General features: G+C 47.4%; 1 protein-coding gene across 1 annotated transcript; it reads left to right on the plus strand.

The window, feature by feature from the left end:
- Positions 1-387: 387 nt before the first annotated feature.
- LOC146699541 (pleckstrin homology domain-containing family O member 1-like) lies at positions 388-17,327 on the plus strand. Its single transcript, XM_085472516.1, has 6 exons — positions 388-2,090; positions 2,753-2,899; positions 10,170-10,310; positions 13,343-13,447; positions 14,478-14,576; positions 15,093-17,327. The coding sequence occupies exons 1-6, from the start codon at positions 2,064-2,066 to the stop codon at positions 15,744-15,746; spliced, it is 1,173 nt and encodes a 390-aa protein (XP_085328642.1). The 5' UTR covers positions 388-2,063; the 3' UTR covers positions 15,747-17,327.
- The last annotated feature ends 1,777 nt before the right edge of the window (positions 17,328-19,104 follow it).

The raw sequence follows: 19,104 nt of genomic DNA on the forward strand, positions 1-19,104 counted from the left end.
CAGCTTCGTTTCAGGATCTGCTTCATTAAAGGGAAACCGAGCGTGTGCAGCAGCACGGCGAGGCCGACTGGTCTGACTGGAGCTGCCAGCTGTTTTTTTTTTTTGTAATGAATAAAAAATAACATGACGTTTCTGTGCTGATGTTTGTGATCGTTCAGACACTGCTGCACTTCACCCAGAAACCATCAGAGGGCGTCACAGACCAAAGGCAGTGAGTCTCAGCTTCGATCTGATTGGGCGTCTCATGAAACACTAAAAATAAATCGTTTATAAAATCAGGTTTTACTTTCGTAAAACTTGCAGGTCACTTGTCACAAAACTTTGATACGTTTTTATTTTTGGATTTATGTCATGAAAGCATTTTTAGATTAATATTTATATTTTATTATTATTATATGTTTTGACATCTTTTCCAGTTGTCTTCATAATTATTACTTTAACAATTGGTGTTTTTATTTGTTACGATTTTTATGATTTGAATTGATTTTTGTCAGTTCCTTATTTTAATATTTTTCTATTTAATTTAACCATTTCTGAGTTTTCAGAGTTTCCTTTTTAATCATTTATTTATTTTTTGAAGTTATTTTTTCATTGTTACTGTTTATTATTATTTATAGGTGAGCAGTGCTGTTGGCCGTGGGTGTCGGCTGCTGGTGAGTCCGAGCTGATCGGGTTGAACCTGCGGCTCTAATCTGCTGCTGTTGTTTTGGGCGGATTGTCCCTTTAATGATGGGGTCGGGGATAATCTGCAGATGAGCCGCCACCTCTCGCTGTGACCCAGTTTGTGATCTACACTGGGACTGAAACTGACTCCAGATCAGAGCCGAACCTGGAAACATCTGTCAGATCAACCCGATGCAGATCTAGAGACGAGGACGGCAGAGCAGCTGCAGACTCGTGAGGACGCGGCGTCTGCAGATGGCGTCTGCAGTTTGCGGACACCATCTGCAAACCAAAACTGCAGTCTGCAGTTCATGGCATGATTTCAGAGTTGATGAGGATGTTGGGGCAGCCTGATGCGCGTTTCATCACAGTTTTGGTCAATGCTAACAGTGCAAGCACGAGCTGCAGTTCATGCGACGGCCACAGGAGGGCACTAATTAAAGATCCTGTAATGGAGCACAGTAAAGACGGGCGGTCGTGTTGGTTCGGTGAGCAGGGTCGGAGAAAGCGTTTTATCGTCATTCTGATTAAAGTTAGTTTCTCTACATTTGAGTCGTTTGGTTTCTTGACCAATGACGCGCTCGCTGTGAGCTGATGGTGCTCACCTCCATCCATAAATCACCAGCAGTTATTTCATTTTTTGGAGTTTGAGGCTTTCAGATATTTGTCAGTACTTTAGAGATCACCTCCCTCCTCCTCTCTCCCCCGCTTGTGTCCACAGGCTGAGGTCAGTTTCCTTCGCCAGGCGCAGGCGGCGTCTGTGTGACACATTTCACCCTCGTGGATTATCTCTGTGAACACGCCATAATCTACATCATGCTGTGGATTAGCACAGATGTCTGTGGGATTACAGAGAGTGCCGCGTGTTTCCTGAAGCTGAAGCTGGAACCAGGCTCAGCTTCAGGTCTCGGGTCTGTTCAGCCCAAAAGGAGGAGACTGTCCTCCCAGTCGGAGGCAGCGGAGCCTCTGCTGGACACCAGAGGAACTGCAGGCTCGAGCGTTACTGCCCACCCTGTGACGTCAGCGCTTTCAGTAGCTCTCATTCTCGGCCACTCCCGCTGTCCGCCGGAGGGGGGCGCTTCCGGGCTGCCGATGAGCCGCTGAGCCAGCGGGCAGGCGGGGAGGGGGGACAGGGAGGAGGAGTAACCGGACACCCAAGCACGGAGTGGCTGCTGGCCGGTCAGAGTGCGGCGGAGCCCGGCGGCAGCCACAGCAGCGAGTCGCTCAGCACAGTGACACCGAGCAACAGAGCCGTGGAGCGGCGGAGCTGAGGCGGAGGCTCCGGTCTCCCCTGCAGGAGTTTGACTGCTTTAACGGCTCTCCGAGTCTCCATCGAGCGGATAACGGAGTTCCCGTGAAAGTGGGAGAAGTGTCGCGATCAGCCGCCGGACACCGGCAGCATGAAGAGGAGCAGCTCCGGGAAACGGGTGAGTGATACCGGGACAGAGGGCGACCCCCGGGGCTCTCTCCGTTAAAGCAGAACTCGAAGAACAAAAGCCCGAGGATTAGTTTTATTCTGAAGGCTGAGAGCCGCAGGCTTCTCAAGAACCCACGTCCGGTTTTCATAATAAAGGCCTCACTCTGCTGATGCTTAAAAAGTGCCAAAAGGCCAACAAACAGACGGAGAAGTGATGTTTTTAACAGTGACCCGGTCTGTGAGGTCCAGGCCGGTCCTGGAGGCTTTAAAGTGACCTGAATGTGGTGTGATGGTTAATCTGCTCAGCAGCTCCAGTTTCAGTTACAGCCTTTAATGGACTTGCATAACAACCATCTGACCCCAAACCGGCTGAACTCAGAATGAAAGCAGTTAGAGGCGGGCTCTGTCGGTGCTACACACACCTGTCTGTCCACACAGGTGAGGATGAAGAAACAGAGTAATAGAAATCAGTGTCTCCCAGTCTGTACACAACAGAAAACAGAGTAGAAACAGCAATAGAAGCATGAATAGAAACACAAGTAGAGTATTATAAACAAAGACTAAAAATACAAACTGAGGAGATGAGGTTGATTTAGGCTGAGCTTCTGGAGCCGTGTTGACAGGTTTCCCTGCTCCTCACCTGCTCTGTCGGCTTCCTGTTTCTTGTCTCAGGGCGCGTCCGAGTCGGCGCCACAGAACGCGCCGCCTGATAAAGTGGGCTGGATCAGGAAGTTCTGCGGCAAAGGGATCTTCAGAGAGATCTGGAAGAACCGCTTTGTCTTTCTGAGAGGAGACCAGCTGTTCATCTGTGAGAAGGAGGTGAGTCAGAGAGGGCGGGGCCTACAGGTGACCAACCCCTGACACTCACTCACTCAATTAGTCAATCAATCAATCGATCAGTGGACATGATCAGAGGTAGAAGGTCTCTGATCCTCACAGCGTGATCACCTGTAACCAGCAGGCAGGTGACACCTGTGATGTCATTAAGAAGGTTAACGAGGAACAGATTTAAAGGGAGTGCGCAGCTTTTTTATGAAACTGTTACAGAACTTTACAGGAGAACTCTTGCAGAGAACATCTGACATGTTGAACTTGGTAAGCACTGAAGTACCTCAGAGTACTCCAAAGTACCTCTATGTACATGCATTGAGAGTATTGTGTGTAGTATTTTTAGCCTTCCTCCAAATTCTGCAGTTCAGTTTGCAAACAGAAAGATTCTCCTCGGGTTTCATCAGCCGGCGTTCTGCAGGAGTCGAGTTTCAGTCCGAGCTACAGATACACAGAGTGCTCCGGTTTCACTGCTGCAGCACAGGAAAAGTGTCCTTACAGAACCCTTATCACACAGGGAACGTCGTCATAGAACGGAACGTCGTCATAGAACGGAAAGTCGTCATAGAACCGTTATCACTCAGGGAACGTCGTCATAGAACCCTTATCACACAGGGAACGTCGTCATAGAACCCTTATCACTCAGGGAACGTCGTCATAGAACCCTTATCACACAGGGAACGTCGTCATAGAACCCTTATCACACAGGGAACGTCGTCATAGAACCCTTATCACTCAGGGAACGTCGTCATAGAACCCTTATCACTCAGGGAACGTCGTCATAGAACCCTTATCACTCAGGGAACGTCGTCATAGAACCCTTATCACACAGGGAACATCGTCATAGAACCGTTATCGCTCAGGGAACGTCGTCATAGAACCCTTATCACACAGGGAACATCGTCATAGAACCGTTATCACACAGGGAACGTCGTCATAGAACCGTTATCACTCAGGGAACGTCGTCATAGAACCCTTATCACACAGGGAACGTCGTCATAGAACCCTTATCACACAGGGAACATCGTCATAGAACCGTTATCACTCAGGGAACGTCGTCATAGAACCCTTATCACACAGGGAACGTCGTCATAGAACCCTTATCACACAGGGAACGTCGTCATAGAACCCTTATCACTCAGGGAACGTCGTCATAGAACCCTTATCACTCAGGGAACGTCGTCATAGAACCCTTATCACACAGGGAACGTCGTCATAGAACCCTTATCACTCAGGGAACGTCGTCATAGAACCCTTATCACTCAGGGAACGTCGTCATAGAACCCTTATCACACAGGGAACGTCGTCATAGAACCCTTATCACTCAGGGAACGTCGTCATAGAACCCTTATCACTCAGGGAACGTCGTCATAGAACCCTTATCACTCAGGGAACGTCGTCATAGAACCCTTATCACTCAGGGAACGTCGTCATAGAACCGTTATCGCTCAGGGAACGTCGTCATAGAACCCTTATCACACAGGGAACGTCGTCATAGAACCCTTATCACACAGGGAACGTCGTCATAGAACCCTTATCACACAGGGAACGTCGTCATAGAACCGTTATCGCTCAGGGAACGTCGTCATAGAACCCTTATCACACAGGGAACGTCGTCATAGAACCCTTATCACACAGGGAACGTCGTCATAGAACCGTTATCGCTCAGGGAACGTCGTCATAGAACCGTTATCGCTCAGGGAACGTCGTCATAGAACCCTTATCACACAGGGAACGTCGTCATAGAACCGTTATCACTCAGGGAACGTCGTCATAGAACCGTTATCACTCAGGGAACGTCGTCATAGAACCCTTATCACACAGAGCCTAGTTTCCCTCCTAACACAACCTCTGTGTGAAAAGGTTTTCTAACATGTTCTCGGGTTCTGGGTGTGGTACCTGTGTGCAGCGGTGCAGTATTGATCACTGTGGTTAGCTCGTTAGGTGGCCACTGAGTTAATAGCTTTGTTCCAACACATGAAGCGGCGCTGCTTTGCAGCGTGTTCACAGAATTACACTTCCTGACCCTTTTTCAGATTCAAAGATTTTAGCTGGTTGTAAAATCTGTTTCGTGTTGCTCAGTGTTCCACTTTGTGTGAGATGGGGCTGGAAATATGTTTTTGCTCCGTTTGCTAATGTGTGTGTGTGTGTGTGTCAGGGACATTGTGAAACGAGGCGGCCTCTGGTTTGTGTTTGTGCGTTCACATCAGTCTCCGTGGTGCATTCAGGTTCCTCGGCTTCCTTTCTTCAGTTCCTCTTTTCACCCGTCGTTTGGCAGCGTCAGTGTGAAGTTACACATCGAAGCTTCCTGAAAACTGTCTCACCACCAAATTAGGATGTGTCTGTGTGCGCGGCGTCTCTGCTGTTGGTCGACAGACTCTCTTCTGCTTCTGTGGCTCTAAGTTAGGCATGTGTGAAGCTTCAACATGTCAGCAGCTCGACTTCCTGTCCTACCAGGAATAGAAACCCAGTGTGACACCAGGGAAACCACACACACTGAAATACACTCTGAAACCACACACACAGAGGTTTGTAGTCCTGTCTCTGTGGGGACTGAACCACGTGTGGGCACATCGCTCTGCTCGTCGGTTTCATCTCTGAGTTGGCATTGTAGTTTGGGACAATAAAGTTTTAGTGAAAGCGTCTTTCCCGCTCTTTTATGGGTTTATTTGTTTTTTAATTGGTTATTTGTTGTCAGTTTATTGGTATTTTTGACCCTCAGCACAAATAAACAGAGTTGTGTAATCAATCATCAATATTCAGAGTTTGGTGCCAGAGGAGGAGGAGTTACATAACAAGTGTCACATCCATCATAATCAATCACTTCCTGTCTGCTGTTACAGCATAAAACCGTCAGCAGCACAAGAATCACCTGCAGCCTCAACGTTCCTGTGAAAACTGACTGAAATATAACTGGCAGGTGCAGCAGCCAATCAGAATGAAGTAGGCTTTCTATTAGAGATGGACCGATCCGATATTACCTATCAGTATCGGTCCGATACTGACGTAAATTACTGGATCGGATATCAGAGACAAATAAAAAATGTAATTCGATCCATTAAATATCAGAAAAGCACCTCACAAAACTTGCTACATGGCGTAACTCGGCTCATAACCGTAACACGTGGGAGCAGTGTGGTCACGTGATCGAGCGGCTGTGTGTGTTTGTAGCATCGCTACCAAACCAGCATTTCATCTCCGAGGAGGTGATCCCACAGAGAAGTAAAGCAAGTGTGTAAGTTCATCTCTGAATGTTTGTAAAGCTTAACCGATATATGGAGCGACTGCCTCCCCCTCCCTCTCCTGTTGCTGCTTCAATCATGATCAATGATCAGCTGATCGTCTCTCTTGTTTGTTTTTGGTCCACTTTGCAGCAGAAAGAGGAAACCAGCAGCTGAACAACAGCAGCACGTTTAAGCTTGATCAGCTGTTGTTAGAATGTATTTAATCTTACTTTCTACTCGAGGATCTTTTTCTACGCAGCTGACGGCTGGTAACTGTGCAGGGGCGGATCTAGCATGGTTTAGCCAGGGGGGCCGATAGGGCATTAACTGGGAAAAGGGGGCACAAAGACATACTTTTCTTTCTTATTCTCATTTCAAATGTCGGCTTTTAATAAATAATTATCTGACACCCAAAGTTTTAATCTGATATAAAATGTATAGAAGTCCATTACTGTATATAGTAACTATTAAGTCTAATATACCCTAGTAAGCTGTAGTACTTTTTCCTTTGGGAACCATCTGTGCAGTCTGCAGTTTTGTTGAAGAAAGCTGTTGAATCTATTTAATTATTCTTGAAAAATAATTGATTTCTGTGCATTTTTTTCCACCCTGCATCAAATTAAAGTTGATTACATCGATTAAGCATCATGAGGTGGAGGGTGGGAGGTTCCCTATTTTTTTTTGCTGGGAGTTTGCAGCCCTATTAGTTAGGTTGCTTAATATTTCTGCTAAGTACTCTTTAAAATACCAGAACAGGGAGGATGGAGCAGGTTTAAGTTTATTAGATTGATCAGTTTTGCTGAACTGTGAAATATTTTGGGTGCAGTGTATTTTTTGCATACAGTATAACAGAATAGCTTTAGTGTTTTGTTTATTTAAACTTGAGTATGAACTTATACAAAATGCAGCAAGATATTAAAAAAACAGTTTTATTGATTAAAAACACTATATCAGATTCATATCGGTATCAGCCGATATCCAAATTTATGATATCGGTATCGGACATAAAAAAGTGGTATCGTGCCATCTCTACTTTCTATTGTCTGTTAACAGAATCACACTTTAATTTCCATCTGTGTGTGCGTGTGCGTGTGTGTGTGTGTGTGTGTGTGTGCGTGTGTGTGTGTGTGTGTGTGTGTGTGTGTGCGTGTGTGTGTGCGTGTGTGTGTGTGTGTGTGTGTGTGCGTGCGTGTGCGTGTGTGTGTGTGCGTGTGTGTGTGTGCGTGCGTGTGTGTGTGTGCGTGTGTGTGTGTGCGTGCGTGTGCGTGTGTGTGCGTGTGTGTGCGTGTGCGTGCGTGCGTGTGTGTGTGTGTGTGTGTGTGTGTGTGCGTGCGTGTGTGCGTGTGTGTGTGCGTGTGTGTGTGCGTGTGTGTGTGTGTGTGTGTGTGTTAAGCTGCTGTAATCCTCAGGCAGCATCTGTGTTACACACATCTGTCTGCATGTGTGCGATCAGGTAAACAGCTGATCAGCCGTCCTGAGTCAAGTTTCTGGTCTTGTGGTCAGACAGACTCCTCCTCCTCGTCCTCCATGTTGGACTGCAGCTGGCGGTCCTGGTTTGGTTCTGGAGGTTCACTCGGACCGGACCCTCCTGCAGGTGTAGGACAGCGGTCATGTGCTCTGACAGAGCGTGCCTGGTTTTAGTTTCAGTCACCGAAGCATCAGACCTGATTCACGAGCGCAATCCCGATGACCCCGTGACCTCAGAGCACCGCCAGGGGCGGGGCTACACGGTGAATGATAAGTCAATTCTGTATGACTGACTTGTTTGGTTTCAAAGCCAAGTGAACTCAGAACCATGGTGCCTGAGCTGGTGGCCTGGTGCTGCACGGTCAAATGCAGCGTCCCTGGTTCGATTTCCACCTGAGACCCTCTGCTGCTCTCTCACCCTGCTTCCTGTCTTCTCCTCACTCTACTACATCTCCCATAATCCCTCAGTGCACCACCCCCTACCCCCGATCTATCAGACACCCTTCCACCCTCCATGAGAAGAGGTCTGCTGGGTGGAGGAGGGGCTGCTTAGGAGGATTTCTGTTGGTTTCTACAACCCCCCACCCACTCTGCAGTCCCCCCCACCCCTGCAACAACATTGCAAAGAGGAAGAGGAAGTTTTTTTTGGGTTTTTTTGAAAATATTTTTTATTGAAAAAAGAAAACAACAGTACTTGCAGTTACCAAAATACAATCAACCTTTCTTCATTTTCCTAAGTAAATAAACACACATATATATGAAAAAAAAACCCAGAACGCCCCCCCCCCCCCCCCCCAGTCCCCCCATGTACACTTAAGCTTAACATTAGAGTGGTTACTAAAAGACAGAATAGCATCATAGAATTTTGAAATGGTTCCTCTGTGATGAGGAATAAATGATAACGTAGTTTCCCACTGCTGTTCTGGAGGTAAAGAGGGGAAATTTGGGAAACACTTGGCAACAAAATTTCGAATTTGAAAATAGCGAAACAAATGGGTAATAGGGAGATTATAACGAGAAGACAAGTTGGGAAAACTATCGAAAACACCATCCACATATAAATGTTTGAACTGTTTTATACCCACACCACACTGAGAATGTCGAGTCCAAAAGTGAAGGGGGAAACAAATGGTTGTCGCTTAGAGGACCCGAGGAAGACGGCATTACAAAATTAAAGTGACGTCTAAACTGAAACCAGATTTTGAGTGTGTTAAGAACCACCTGATTATCAGTGTACAGAGAGGGTCTCACGGGTAAAGAGGAATAGAGCAAAGCCGGTAAAGAAGAGCCCCTACATGATGATAGCTCCAATTTACACCACGAGGAACCAGAAGATTTTAGCCAGTAGCAAAGTTTATGGATGTGAGCGGCCCAGTAGTAGACTAAAAAATTAGGTAATGCAAGTCCTCCACTAAATCTGCATCGCTGCAGCAAAGTTTTAGAGACCCTAGGTGGCTTCCCTCCCCAAATGAAAGAACCAATAATCTTGTCCAGTGAAACAAAAAAATGTTTCGGCAAAAATAAGGGAATTGACTGAAATAAAAATAAAAATTTTGGTAAGATGTTCATTTTAACAACATTCATCTTGAGGAAGAGGAAGTTTGATGTGCGTTATAAATAAGTGTCTGTGTGTGTGTGTATGGGGGGGGAGTCCTGCCTCCCAGGAAGTCTCACTTTAATGCTGGTTAATAATGGATGCTGTTTCCATGGAGATTGATGAGCTGATGTGACAAGAGAAACCTTCACTTAGCACATGCTAACACGCTGAGAGCTGGTGTGTGTGTGCACGTGTGTGTAAACCTAAACCCAGAGTGGATGTAAGCACAGAGCAGATCAGCTGATAGCGGAGGGTCAGTGCTGCTCACATCCAAACACCTGCTGCAAAACACGAGGCAACAACCAATCAGCTTTCATGCTTCAGAGCACCTCACAGTGGCGTTAGCATCAACATCTGTCCCTCAGACTGAAAGATGAGCTCCAGATGTTCAGCTGATGTCAGACTACAAATCCCATCAGGCTCAGTGAGTGTGAGGCTTTCACCGAGTACCATTAAGGGGATCCACCTGGATGTGGGTGTGGCCGAACAGCCTCTTACTGGAGAATAAAGACATGTTGTTTTGGTCATGTGAGCGATGACGTCCACCAATCGCAGAAGTAATTATAATGACGGATAAGGTCACCTCAGGTGACACAGACAACATCAGGAATCCTGCAGTTTCATTAAAAGGTTAAAGGTCAAAGCGCGTCCGTTGAGAGTTTAGTAGTAATAATGACAGTAGTGACCGTTGTCAGGAGTTTGTACACATAACAAATAAAAGAATAATGAGGTGATGCTGATTGATCAGGAGGATGAAGGTTCGTACTCATGCACAGACTAACACTGTTAGCAGGTGAGGTCAGGACACCTGACTCACCTGTCCAATGACCTTCGTTACCTGCTGTCACGACCTGTGCCTTAGCTGTTCCTTAGGCAACAGCCTCAACCAATCAGCAACCGTGAAAGAGGATTCCAGATGTCTGTCTGTATTACCTGCCTATGTTACTTACCTGTAATACCTGTGTGTCTGTAGGTGAAGGAGCTGGGTCGAGCTGACGAGGTGTTGGACCTGTCGGACTACGAGCGCTGCGAGGAACTCAGGAAGAACAAGAGCCGCAGCAAGAAGAACCACAGCAAGTTCAGACTGCAGCGCTGCAGCTCGCCAGGAAACACGGTACACCTGACACACCTGCACACACCTGACACACCGTGCTGTTGCCAGCTCACTGTCAGGTGGACCTCACCTGTCTGCTCTCAGCCTGCTGTCCCAAACGACCAAAAGCCACCACACCTGATCCCTCGTCATTATCATCCGCCCTTTTTCCTCCTCCAGCTCATCCGAGGGAAACCGAGGCGTTCCCAGGCCAGCTGAGAGATGTCACGTCTCCAGCATCCTGGCTCTGCCCCGGGGCCTCCATCTGTATTATGATGATCATCATCATCATTATTCACAAACAGCCAATGGGATGAGGAGGAGTCTTTGTAAAACTGGGAATTAGGTCACAGAAACATATTTACAGAACATCAAGGCTCCTTTTTCCTGGTGATAAGTGTCAGTAAGCTCCTCCCACATGTTGGTGGTGTCACGAGAATCCCGCCTGACGGCGGCCTGAGATTCATCTGTATTTGAGTCGGCTGTCATGTCCACGTCCACAGACACTTCCCATGGTGTTTGGAGTGACCGCCATAAAAAGTTGCAGCAGGCGAGTGTGAAACTGATGAAAGCTGCGTCCATGTTGGTCGTGCTGGTCCCATCAGAGTCCAGAAGGAGCGCCAGCAGGGGAGGACTCGCTGTGATTAACACCATCCACGCCTCACTTGTCCCATAAAGAGCAGCAGCAGCGGTGCTCAGCACAGAGGCAGAGCTCTGATTCATCAAACCTCCTGTAACCTAAGGTCATTGATTATTCATGTTCCCAGGCGGCTCGTGTGTCGCACGGTCTGCACATGTGCAGAAGCTCAGAGTGAATCTGAATAAAACCTCCGTCTGAACTGTGCAGGAAAGCAGGTGGAGCTGTTATTGACCCGACTCAGCAGCGGCTGTCAGTGAGCACAGGTGGAGCTCCAGCTCCAAGAGGCTTTCCTCGACAGCAGCACACACACACACACACACACACACACACACACACACACACACCAGATGTTCGCAGATACCCAGAATGCTCTTGGGGAAAGGGGGAGGGGCGGATCAAGTGTCCTGCAGACTGGGTGGCAGATTCTATTACACACACATACTTGTCTTTGGGTACTTGTGAGGACCATCACTGATGTGTGTTACCTGAACGGGACCTGGTCTTGAACCCTGAAACCCCTCCAGAGTTGAAATATGCCATGAAATGCCAGAATCTGTGCTGCAGGTTTCCTGGTGATGTCATATACAGGACAAATTCTCGGAGGGGTGGAGACCTGATATCAAGGTCCGCCTCCTGCACCGCCAAAGTCTCTGTGTGGTCAAGCCACGGCCTCTTATTCCTCTTATGGAGGGTTATTTTATTTATACAGTTTATTACTAACTAACCTTTTTCTTAAACTTCACACAGGTATTTTATTTTTAGGCATTTTAAGTTTACTTTTCTATTGATACAATTATAGGAAATGGCTTTTTCTTTTTCATTTATATGGATTTTTCCATCTATATGTATGTATTTTATGTATTTTTTGTTAAGATATGCGGGCGATCTTTATCTTCAAGCTCGGGTCCTCTACCTGGGAGCTTGAGGGCCCTGCGCTCTTCTCTGAGGTCTTACAATAAAGTTTAAACTCCAGGCGTGCTTGAAAAAAAAATGTTTTATGAGCTTTAGCAGAGTTAAGCGTTAGCAGGAAATTAGCTAACTGGTTTCCAACTAAAGAGGGTGTTTCATGTTCTGAGTGAAGGATCTCTAAATATACCGCTCTGCCATGACTGTGGGTGTTATCAAAATTAATTTCAGAGATGTTTGGAGGGTCGTGAAGTTGGCCTAGATGACATATGATGATGTGCTAGCTGGTGGCTAGTTACAGAGCTATAATTAGGCTAAAACAAACACATTAGCACAGGAAGATGGAGGATGAGGATCAAACTGTTCTCAGTATGAAACCAGTGCTGTCGTATTCCAGAAAGAAGAAGCCAAAGACAGAGTAGACATCAGTCCACAGAACATCTGAGATGATTCATTAGTCGTGAATCGGTTACCTGCTCACGGTGAAAAAGTCCTGATCTTGACCTTTATGTCCACTCTGAGAAGGGTTCTTTTCTGAAGAATAAATATGTTTTGTGACTGTTTCCCTTTTTTCCTTTACTTTATGCAACCTAGAAAAACCCTGCTCGAAGCAAGTTTATGTTCAGAAGTAAATAAATAAATGGTAAATGGCCTGTATTTATATAGCGCTTTACTAGTCCCCAAGGACCCCAAAGCGCTTTACATATCCAGTCATCCACCCATTCACACACACATTCACACACTGGTGATGGCAGCTACATTGTAGCCACAGCCACCCTGGGGCGCACTGACAGAGGCGAGGCTGCCGGACACTGGCGCCACAGAAGTCACACAGTGCATGTCAAGACTTTTATTGTGAAAGGAAGAAGCAGGAATATTGCACCTTATGTCCATGTGCAGAAACAAAGAGCTTCGGTGTGCAGTTTGGGTAATGACAAGATAAACAAAAAGGTTTTTTTGACAGAACGGTCGAAACGATAGCTCCATTTTAATTATTTTACTGCTTTCTAGTGCAGTAGAATCCCTTTCTGTGGTTACTGGTGACATCGCAGCACCGCTTCACATGATGTCCTCCATGTTGGTTTGAAGTGTGACAGTGAGGACCCTACAGGTCTTTGCACTAATAGTGGTCCCCACATTGACAGACAAACATGTATACACACACACACACACACTCAGCAAGTGTCACCCACCGAGGCTTCGTAATCCAGCTGAAGGGGGACAGGGGCGGGGTCCTTATGTGTGATGTCAGCAGTTCTATCCAATCAGTGTTCACAGTAAAGCAGCTTCTGTTATAACGTACAGACGTCTGTGTGAGACCTGCTCTGAATAATAAACACAGATACTTTCAGCTCGAGGTAAAATCATTTCTGCGTCTGTGGCGTCTCCATTAAAAGCTCTAAATGCCTGAAAAACTGAACCAAATATTGAAACATTAAAAATACAAACCGGCGTGTCTGATGGCGTGAGCGTGGACTAACTCTGTTGTGTCTCTGCTCTGTTGCAGGTTCCCAACCTCGTCTTCCTCGCTGTCAGCCCAGAGGAGAAAGAATCCTGGATCAGCGTCCTGAATGCCGCCATCACCAGAGCCAAGAACAGCGTTCTGGACGAGGTGTGATCTTTGATTATGTAAACAGGGAGCCCCGCTGTGTTTAGTCAGTAAGATTGGGCCCGCCTTTGTTCGTCAGCAGCCTGAAAGCCGCAGACTTGTTAGTAGTTTGTCACCTGGACAGATTGTGTAGTTTTTCCAGGTTTAAAGATGGAAGCTGTTCGGATCAGGTGAGGACGTCTGGGACAGTCGACGACCTTTCACCCTTGAGCTGTAAATGAAACTGAATCGAGGTTTTCGTTTCCGAGTGTGTCTGACGTGCAGAACTGTCCGTGGCCATCGTACGTCGAACACGTCAGTGACGCTAAAATCAGACTCTCAGGCAGCTTCTGAATGTGTTTCTGTGGTTTGATTCTTTTATAAAGGAAGTAGACATGATGAAAGCAGAAGTTACTGAACCTGAACATGCGTGTTTCATGTGACTGGGCTGCTTCCCCCACTCACTTCCTGTTACACGGCTGAGCGGCGTCTGATTTTAATGCAGGTCTGACTCTCGATGTTGGCGTTTCCTGCGACTTTTCTGTTTTGATGTGTTTATTCTGTAGCAGCGCATGTGCCAGAGCAGCTGCCTGCCTTTTCCACCGCTCGATACTCACGTCGATACCCCGATCAATAGTCTTTCACAGCGTGTTCCAGGCTAGTGGCACATGCATGTCCTATTGATGATGTGCTGTGTTACATCCAAACTCTTGAGATCATGATGTGCGGTGGCCACGCCTTAGACTGGGTGTCAAAGTGGTAAAAAAAAAGTGAGGAATCCATCCAATCACCAGGTAGAAACACGCCTCATAAACAGTCAACAGGAAGTACGGCCAGCGTCAGCAGGACGTCCAATCCTGAGCTCGTGCTGGCTAATGCTAAGTTACCTACATGGAAGCGTTCGCGGCTCCGTCTGTGAGAGCACCATGATGATGATGATGATGACTGCAGGTCGTGTAACTGCTTAAGGTGTCTTTATGTGATTGTGTCAGGTTTGTCCTGGAGGAGCTCCCACAGTGATTGGTGGCCACGTGCCTTCTTCGTTTGTTTTTAGGTGATGGTCGAAGACTCGCAGCTGTCTCATCTGACTCGAGATCGAGTGAAGATCCCTCACAACCGCCGACTGCCAACCAGAGGCCACCTGCTGGCTGTGGTCAGTATCCTCCTCTTCCTCTGGGACTTTATTCTTCATCAAACCTCGAACTTCTGATGTGAATGATGAGGCAGGTTACAGGTTAGCAGCGGGCGCATCCTGTTGGGACACTTTTTACAGTGTGCTGTTTGCCTTATTTTGGAGGTGTTGGTGGGATTTTCAGTGTTATTCAGATTTTGGGGCAGCTTTGAGCCGTTTTGAATGGTTGGTAAGTTTTTCCACAGTTTTTTGTGTTTTTTCAGCAGATTGTTTTCTGGATATTTCGAACAGTTTATCGATGCCGTTCACAGTTGTTCTTTGTTTTAATAGAAGCATTGAACAGTTGTTATTTTGGGGTTTTCTTTGGCACGAATCGTTTTTCCTCTGCTTTGCACCGAAACATTTGTTCTGACCTGTCAGGTATGTGCAGACTGACTGTGGGACTCTTCGTTCTGGTGGTCAGAGCGGCCTGAAAAAGCTTTTTTCCGTCAGACTCTTTGTGTCTTTGTTGATTTTCCTCCTCTCTCTGTCTGTCAGGCCTCCACCTCCTCCTCGGATGGGATGCTGACTCTGGACTTGATCCAGGAAGAGGATGCTGCAAACACTCAAGGAACCGGCTTGGAAAATTCTGCATCCCACCTCAGTCCGGACTGTGCCAGGTCCAAAACAGATGGCGCGCTCTCAGCTCGGACTGCCGAGGCTGCTGGGAAATCTCACAGCCTTCCCCGTGAGGTGACGGTGGTCTCAGAGCAGACCCCCCAGCCAGAAAAACGCCTCACGACGGCAGAGAAAAACCGCTGCGCCTCCATGGATGAGATCCTGAGCCACTCTGAGACTAGAGCCGATAAGAGTAAAACGGCGGCAGCGAGTCGTTCGTCTGCCTCCGCACCGACCGCTGCGATGGCGCCCGTCAGTCAGCTGCAGGAGCTCATCAGCCAGAAGTTGGAGAAGACGGAAAGGCTGCTGAAGGAAGTGCGGGGCGACACCGAGGGTGAGCGGGGAATGGTGAGGTGGGGGAAGGAGTCGACCGAGGCAGAAAGACTCCTGAAGGAGGCGAAGGCGGCCTGGAGTCAGGCGCAGGAGGTGCTGGAGGAGGTGAAGGAGCTCAGGGAGTTGTACCAACAACTGGACTCCACCTCCCCTATCACCTCTTCTAAAAGTTCCAGACTAAACCGCAAGAGCCTGATGTGAGCCGGCCGGTACGACTCAGCCCGGCCCGGGTGAACGGCTGTGTCCGATGGACTTCCGATGAAGATGGACGAATCACTTTAAAACTCTTTAAATTCAGGTTTTAGCTGCTTCCAGGACTTGATACCTGAGGCATAGATCCCTCAGAGACTAACCTACAGGTCCCCTCAAACCTCCAAACCTAACAGGAATTGTTCCTCAGAAGGTTCCTGATTCTGGTTGGTCGGCTCGTCGCTGCCTTTGATTAACCCGAGTAGTTTTTCAGTTTAGGTTCCTTTAAAGGAAACTTACCTGACGTCAGTGTCAGAGAGACCGGAAATGTGCCAAGACAAGAGTTTGGAGACGTGGAAACTGTGGACCCCGATCTCATTCTGGTCCACGGCCTTACCTGTGGATCCTTTATGCTCTGCTTCCTGGGACAAACCTTCAGTTTGAGGCTTAAAAACTGAAGAGGAATCAGTCGACGGTACGAATGCAGGGTGTTTACTGTGGAGGTCAGAGTTGGAGGACGACTCTGAAAGTGACGGTACGAACTGGTCTTCCTGCTGATGGTTGGTTTCCCCCACAGACGCCGCTCAGTACCAGCTTTTTCTGGAGCTCTGGACTTCCATCAGAACCAGTTAATGCGACTGGTTTTGTTCTTTGCTGACTGCAGAGGAAGTCGTTCTGCAGAGGAAAAAGCAGTTTGTGCAGTTGTTATTAAGGAATTTAAAGTCGGTACATCAGATGTTTGGTTCATCAGAACAAACAGCTTACTTTCACACGTTGTTAGAAAAGTTCACACAAGAACAACCAGAACCAGTCATGGTCTCAGCCGCCGTCACAGAAGCCGGCGAGGATGAACCGATCTACGCTGCGACCGGCTTTTGCTTCCCGAGTCGTCCTCCTCGGACTCTTCTTCTTCTCTGAATGTGGCCGCCTTCAATCTTAGCTGGAAACTCAGGTGTAAAAGTTCATCAGGAACTGGACCAACTGTCCAATCAGAGCTCCTGAGGTCTGCACTATGAAGCAGGTTCAACACTCCAGGGTATCTTTAACAGCCATAGCATGACCTCCAATCATGCGTGTCCATGGAAACAACCCGTCACACTCACAGAGAGCTTCTTCGCGGTGCACACCTATGAGCGTGCTCAGACGGTTTACCAGAAACTGTTTTTATTTGGAGTTTTTCGATTCCGCAATAACAATTAGCGAGTTTCCTCGGAGCATAAGTTTATTTTTTTATCAGATTGTATCGAGCTGGAAGATGATCAAGGTTCAGTGGGAGCAATAAATAACAAACAGGTAGCTTCATTTTTGTGTCTCACATTCAGCACATCCGTCAGAGGTGGGTGTGAGAACCGGCTGATTGTGATTGATTTTATTGATCTTTATTTGTCCTTGCACGTGCTGTATTTGTTCCTGTTTCCTCTGATCTTCCTGTGTTTTTTTGATCATTTTATACTCGCACTTCTCCTCGCCAGCTGCTGTAGCCTTAAACCCAGAGGGGATGATGGGAGATGTAGTCCTGAAGGGATGTGAAGCAGGTGGTGATGCTGTGAGTCCTGATCAGTTCATGTGCTAAAATAAAACCTGCAAACTCAACCTGGATCTGTGCCGTCTGTTTGATCTGCTAATGAGGAGTGAGTGTGTGTGTGTTCCTGTTTTGAGTCAATGTGGGGCCACACAAATTGGTTCGTAATAACTAAACTTGAAGTTTGACCACACCGGGGGGCTCGGGTTAAGTTTATTCTGTGGAACGTTGGATTCAGATTAGATTTAAGGTTTAGATGAATTACATTGTCAGTTTACTTCCACAGACATATTTAATCAGGAACATCCAATCAAAATTCTCAAATTTCACTCACAAAAGGCTCTGACAGCACAAACACGGTCCAGAGGTCCAGTTCAGGTGATGCTAGCAGATGGTTAGCAGCTACAGATACCTGTGGGTCAAAGACGACACGCCCCTATTACGTTAAACACGTTTATTTCTGCTGTAACGTTTTAACATGGAGTCTCTGAGACAAACTCACTGCTGCCTCTGCTGGACGTCAGAGGATCTGCAGGAAACAAATGTGAGTTAATGTAAAGTCCTCAGAAGTGATGAAAACTGAACTTGAAGCGTGTGAGCTCTTGTTGCTAAGAGACCTGCTGTTGCCAACTGACTCTCAGCTGAGATGAGAAACACCTTCAGGTCACACCTGCAGACTCACCTGTCTGTACTAATAAATGCTCAGCGTGCCGGTTTTCAGGGCGCACTCCTGCACCTCAGCTAAAAAACGCCTCCCAGGTGCTCGGATCAGCTCAGACTAAAGGCAGGAAGCATCATCGTGACTTCTGCTGGTTAAAGGTTGCTCCTGCGGAGGAGCCGGCTGGTGTGTGCAGAGGCTGAGCTGAGATGCAGGTGTGATACCTGCAGGGGGTTCGGTTACAGTGAGATTCAGCAGACAGCGTGCACCACATTTATTATTCTAAACCTCTAAGGACGAGAGCGGGACACTGACGGCGTCGTGACCAGCCTGTGAAAACTTTAGAGTCATGAAAAGGAGAACAAAGCTGAGGAAGAGCAGGCCCACTCATCAGTGACGTCTGAGAGCTTCAAAGTCCCTCGCTGGTCACCGCCCTGCGGTGGACACACCTACCCTCTGGCTACGCCCCTGCTGCAGTGTAAAGCAGGTGTTTTCCAGCATCAGCAGGTGTGCAGGTCGCTCTCAGAAGTCTCATTCAAACTGGATGCAAACTGCAGATCATTTGCTTATCAGGTGGAGCCTGATGATTGAAACAAATCAAAGACATTTACATACACACACACACACCTGCAGCACACAGGTGAGGCACACACAGGTTAGTCGCCTCCCTGTGGGAACATCACCAAGTGCCATAAACAAAGTCAGTAAATGTCAGGTGAACATCAGATTGATGGATCGGCTCAGATTTACTGATCTGTGTGTGTGTGTGTGTGTGTGTGTGTGTGTGTGTGTGTGTGTGTGTGTGTGTGTGTGTTCAGTTAAACGGCGTTACCTCATCAGTGTCAGCTGACTGCAGGTTTCATCATAAACACTTCTGCTTCATGACTGACCAACGATGGGCTGCGAGGTCAGTTTCATGATCACAGACAGAGAGCTGGGGAACACCTGCGATCACAGAGCCCGCGGCCCACTGAGGCCGTGCTTCTGTACGGTGACCTCTGACCTCTGAGACGGATTATAATGGTAAAAGATCGAAGAGCAGGTTTAAAATGAGGAACATGGTCAATGATTTGGTACCTGAAGCTTATCAAATCAGTTTTATGACTTTATGAGTCTCACGATGAACTTTGACCGCCTGATCGTCACCATGACGCTGTAAGACGCCCGAACGCTCGTCTGTGAAAAACAGA

Source organism: Copadichromis virginalis, linkage group LG11, assembly GCF_057382275.1.
Source record: "Copadichromis virginalis isolate Kocher_CV1m ecotype Utaka linkage group LG11, C_Virginalis_male_GT1.1, whole genome shotgun sequence".
In the NCBI taxonomy this organism is placed as follows: Eukaryota; Metazoa; Chordata; class Actinopteri; order Cichliformes; family Cichlidae; genus Copadichromis; species Copadichromis virginalis.

Excerpts from the sequence above, each read along its gene's own strand:
- LOC146699541 (XM_085472516.1), top strand. The coding sequence starts at position 2,064 with ATGAAGAGGAGCAGCTCCGGGAAACGG. Across the intron at positions 13,448-14,477 it reads AGAACAGCGTTCTGGACGAG|GTGATGGTCGAAGACTCGCA; the intron begins GTGTGATCTTTG and ends GTTTGTTTTTAG. Across the intron at positions 14,577-15,092 it reads GAGGCCACCTGCTGGCTGTG|GCCTCCACCTCCTCCTCGGA; the intron begins GTCAGTATCCTC and ends TCTGTCTGTCAG.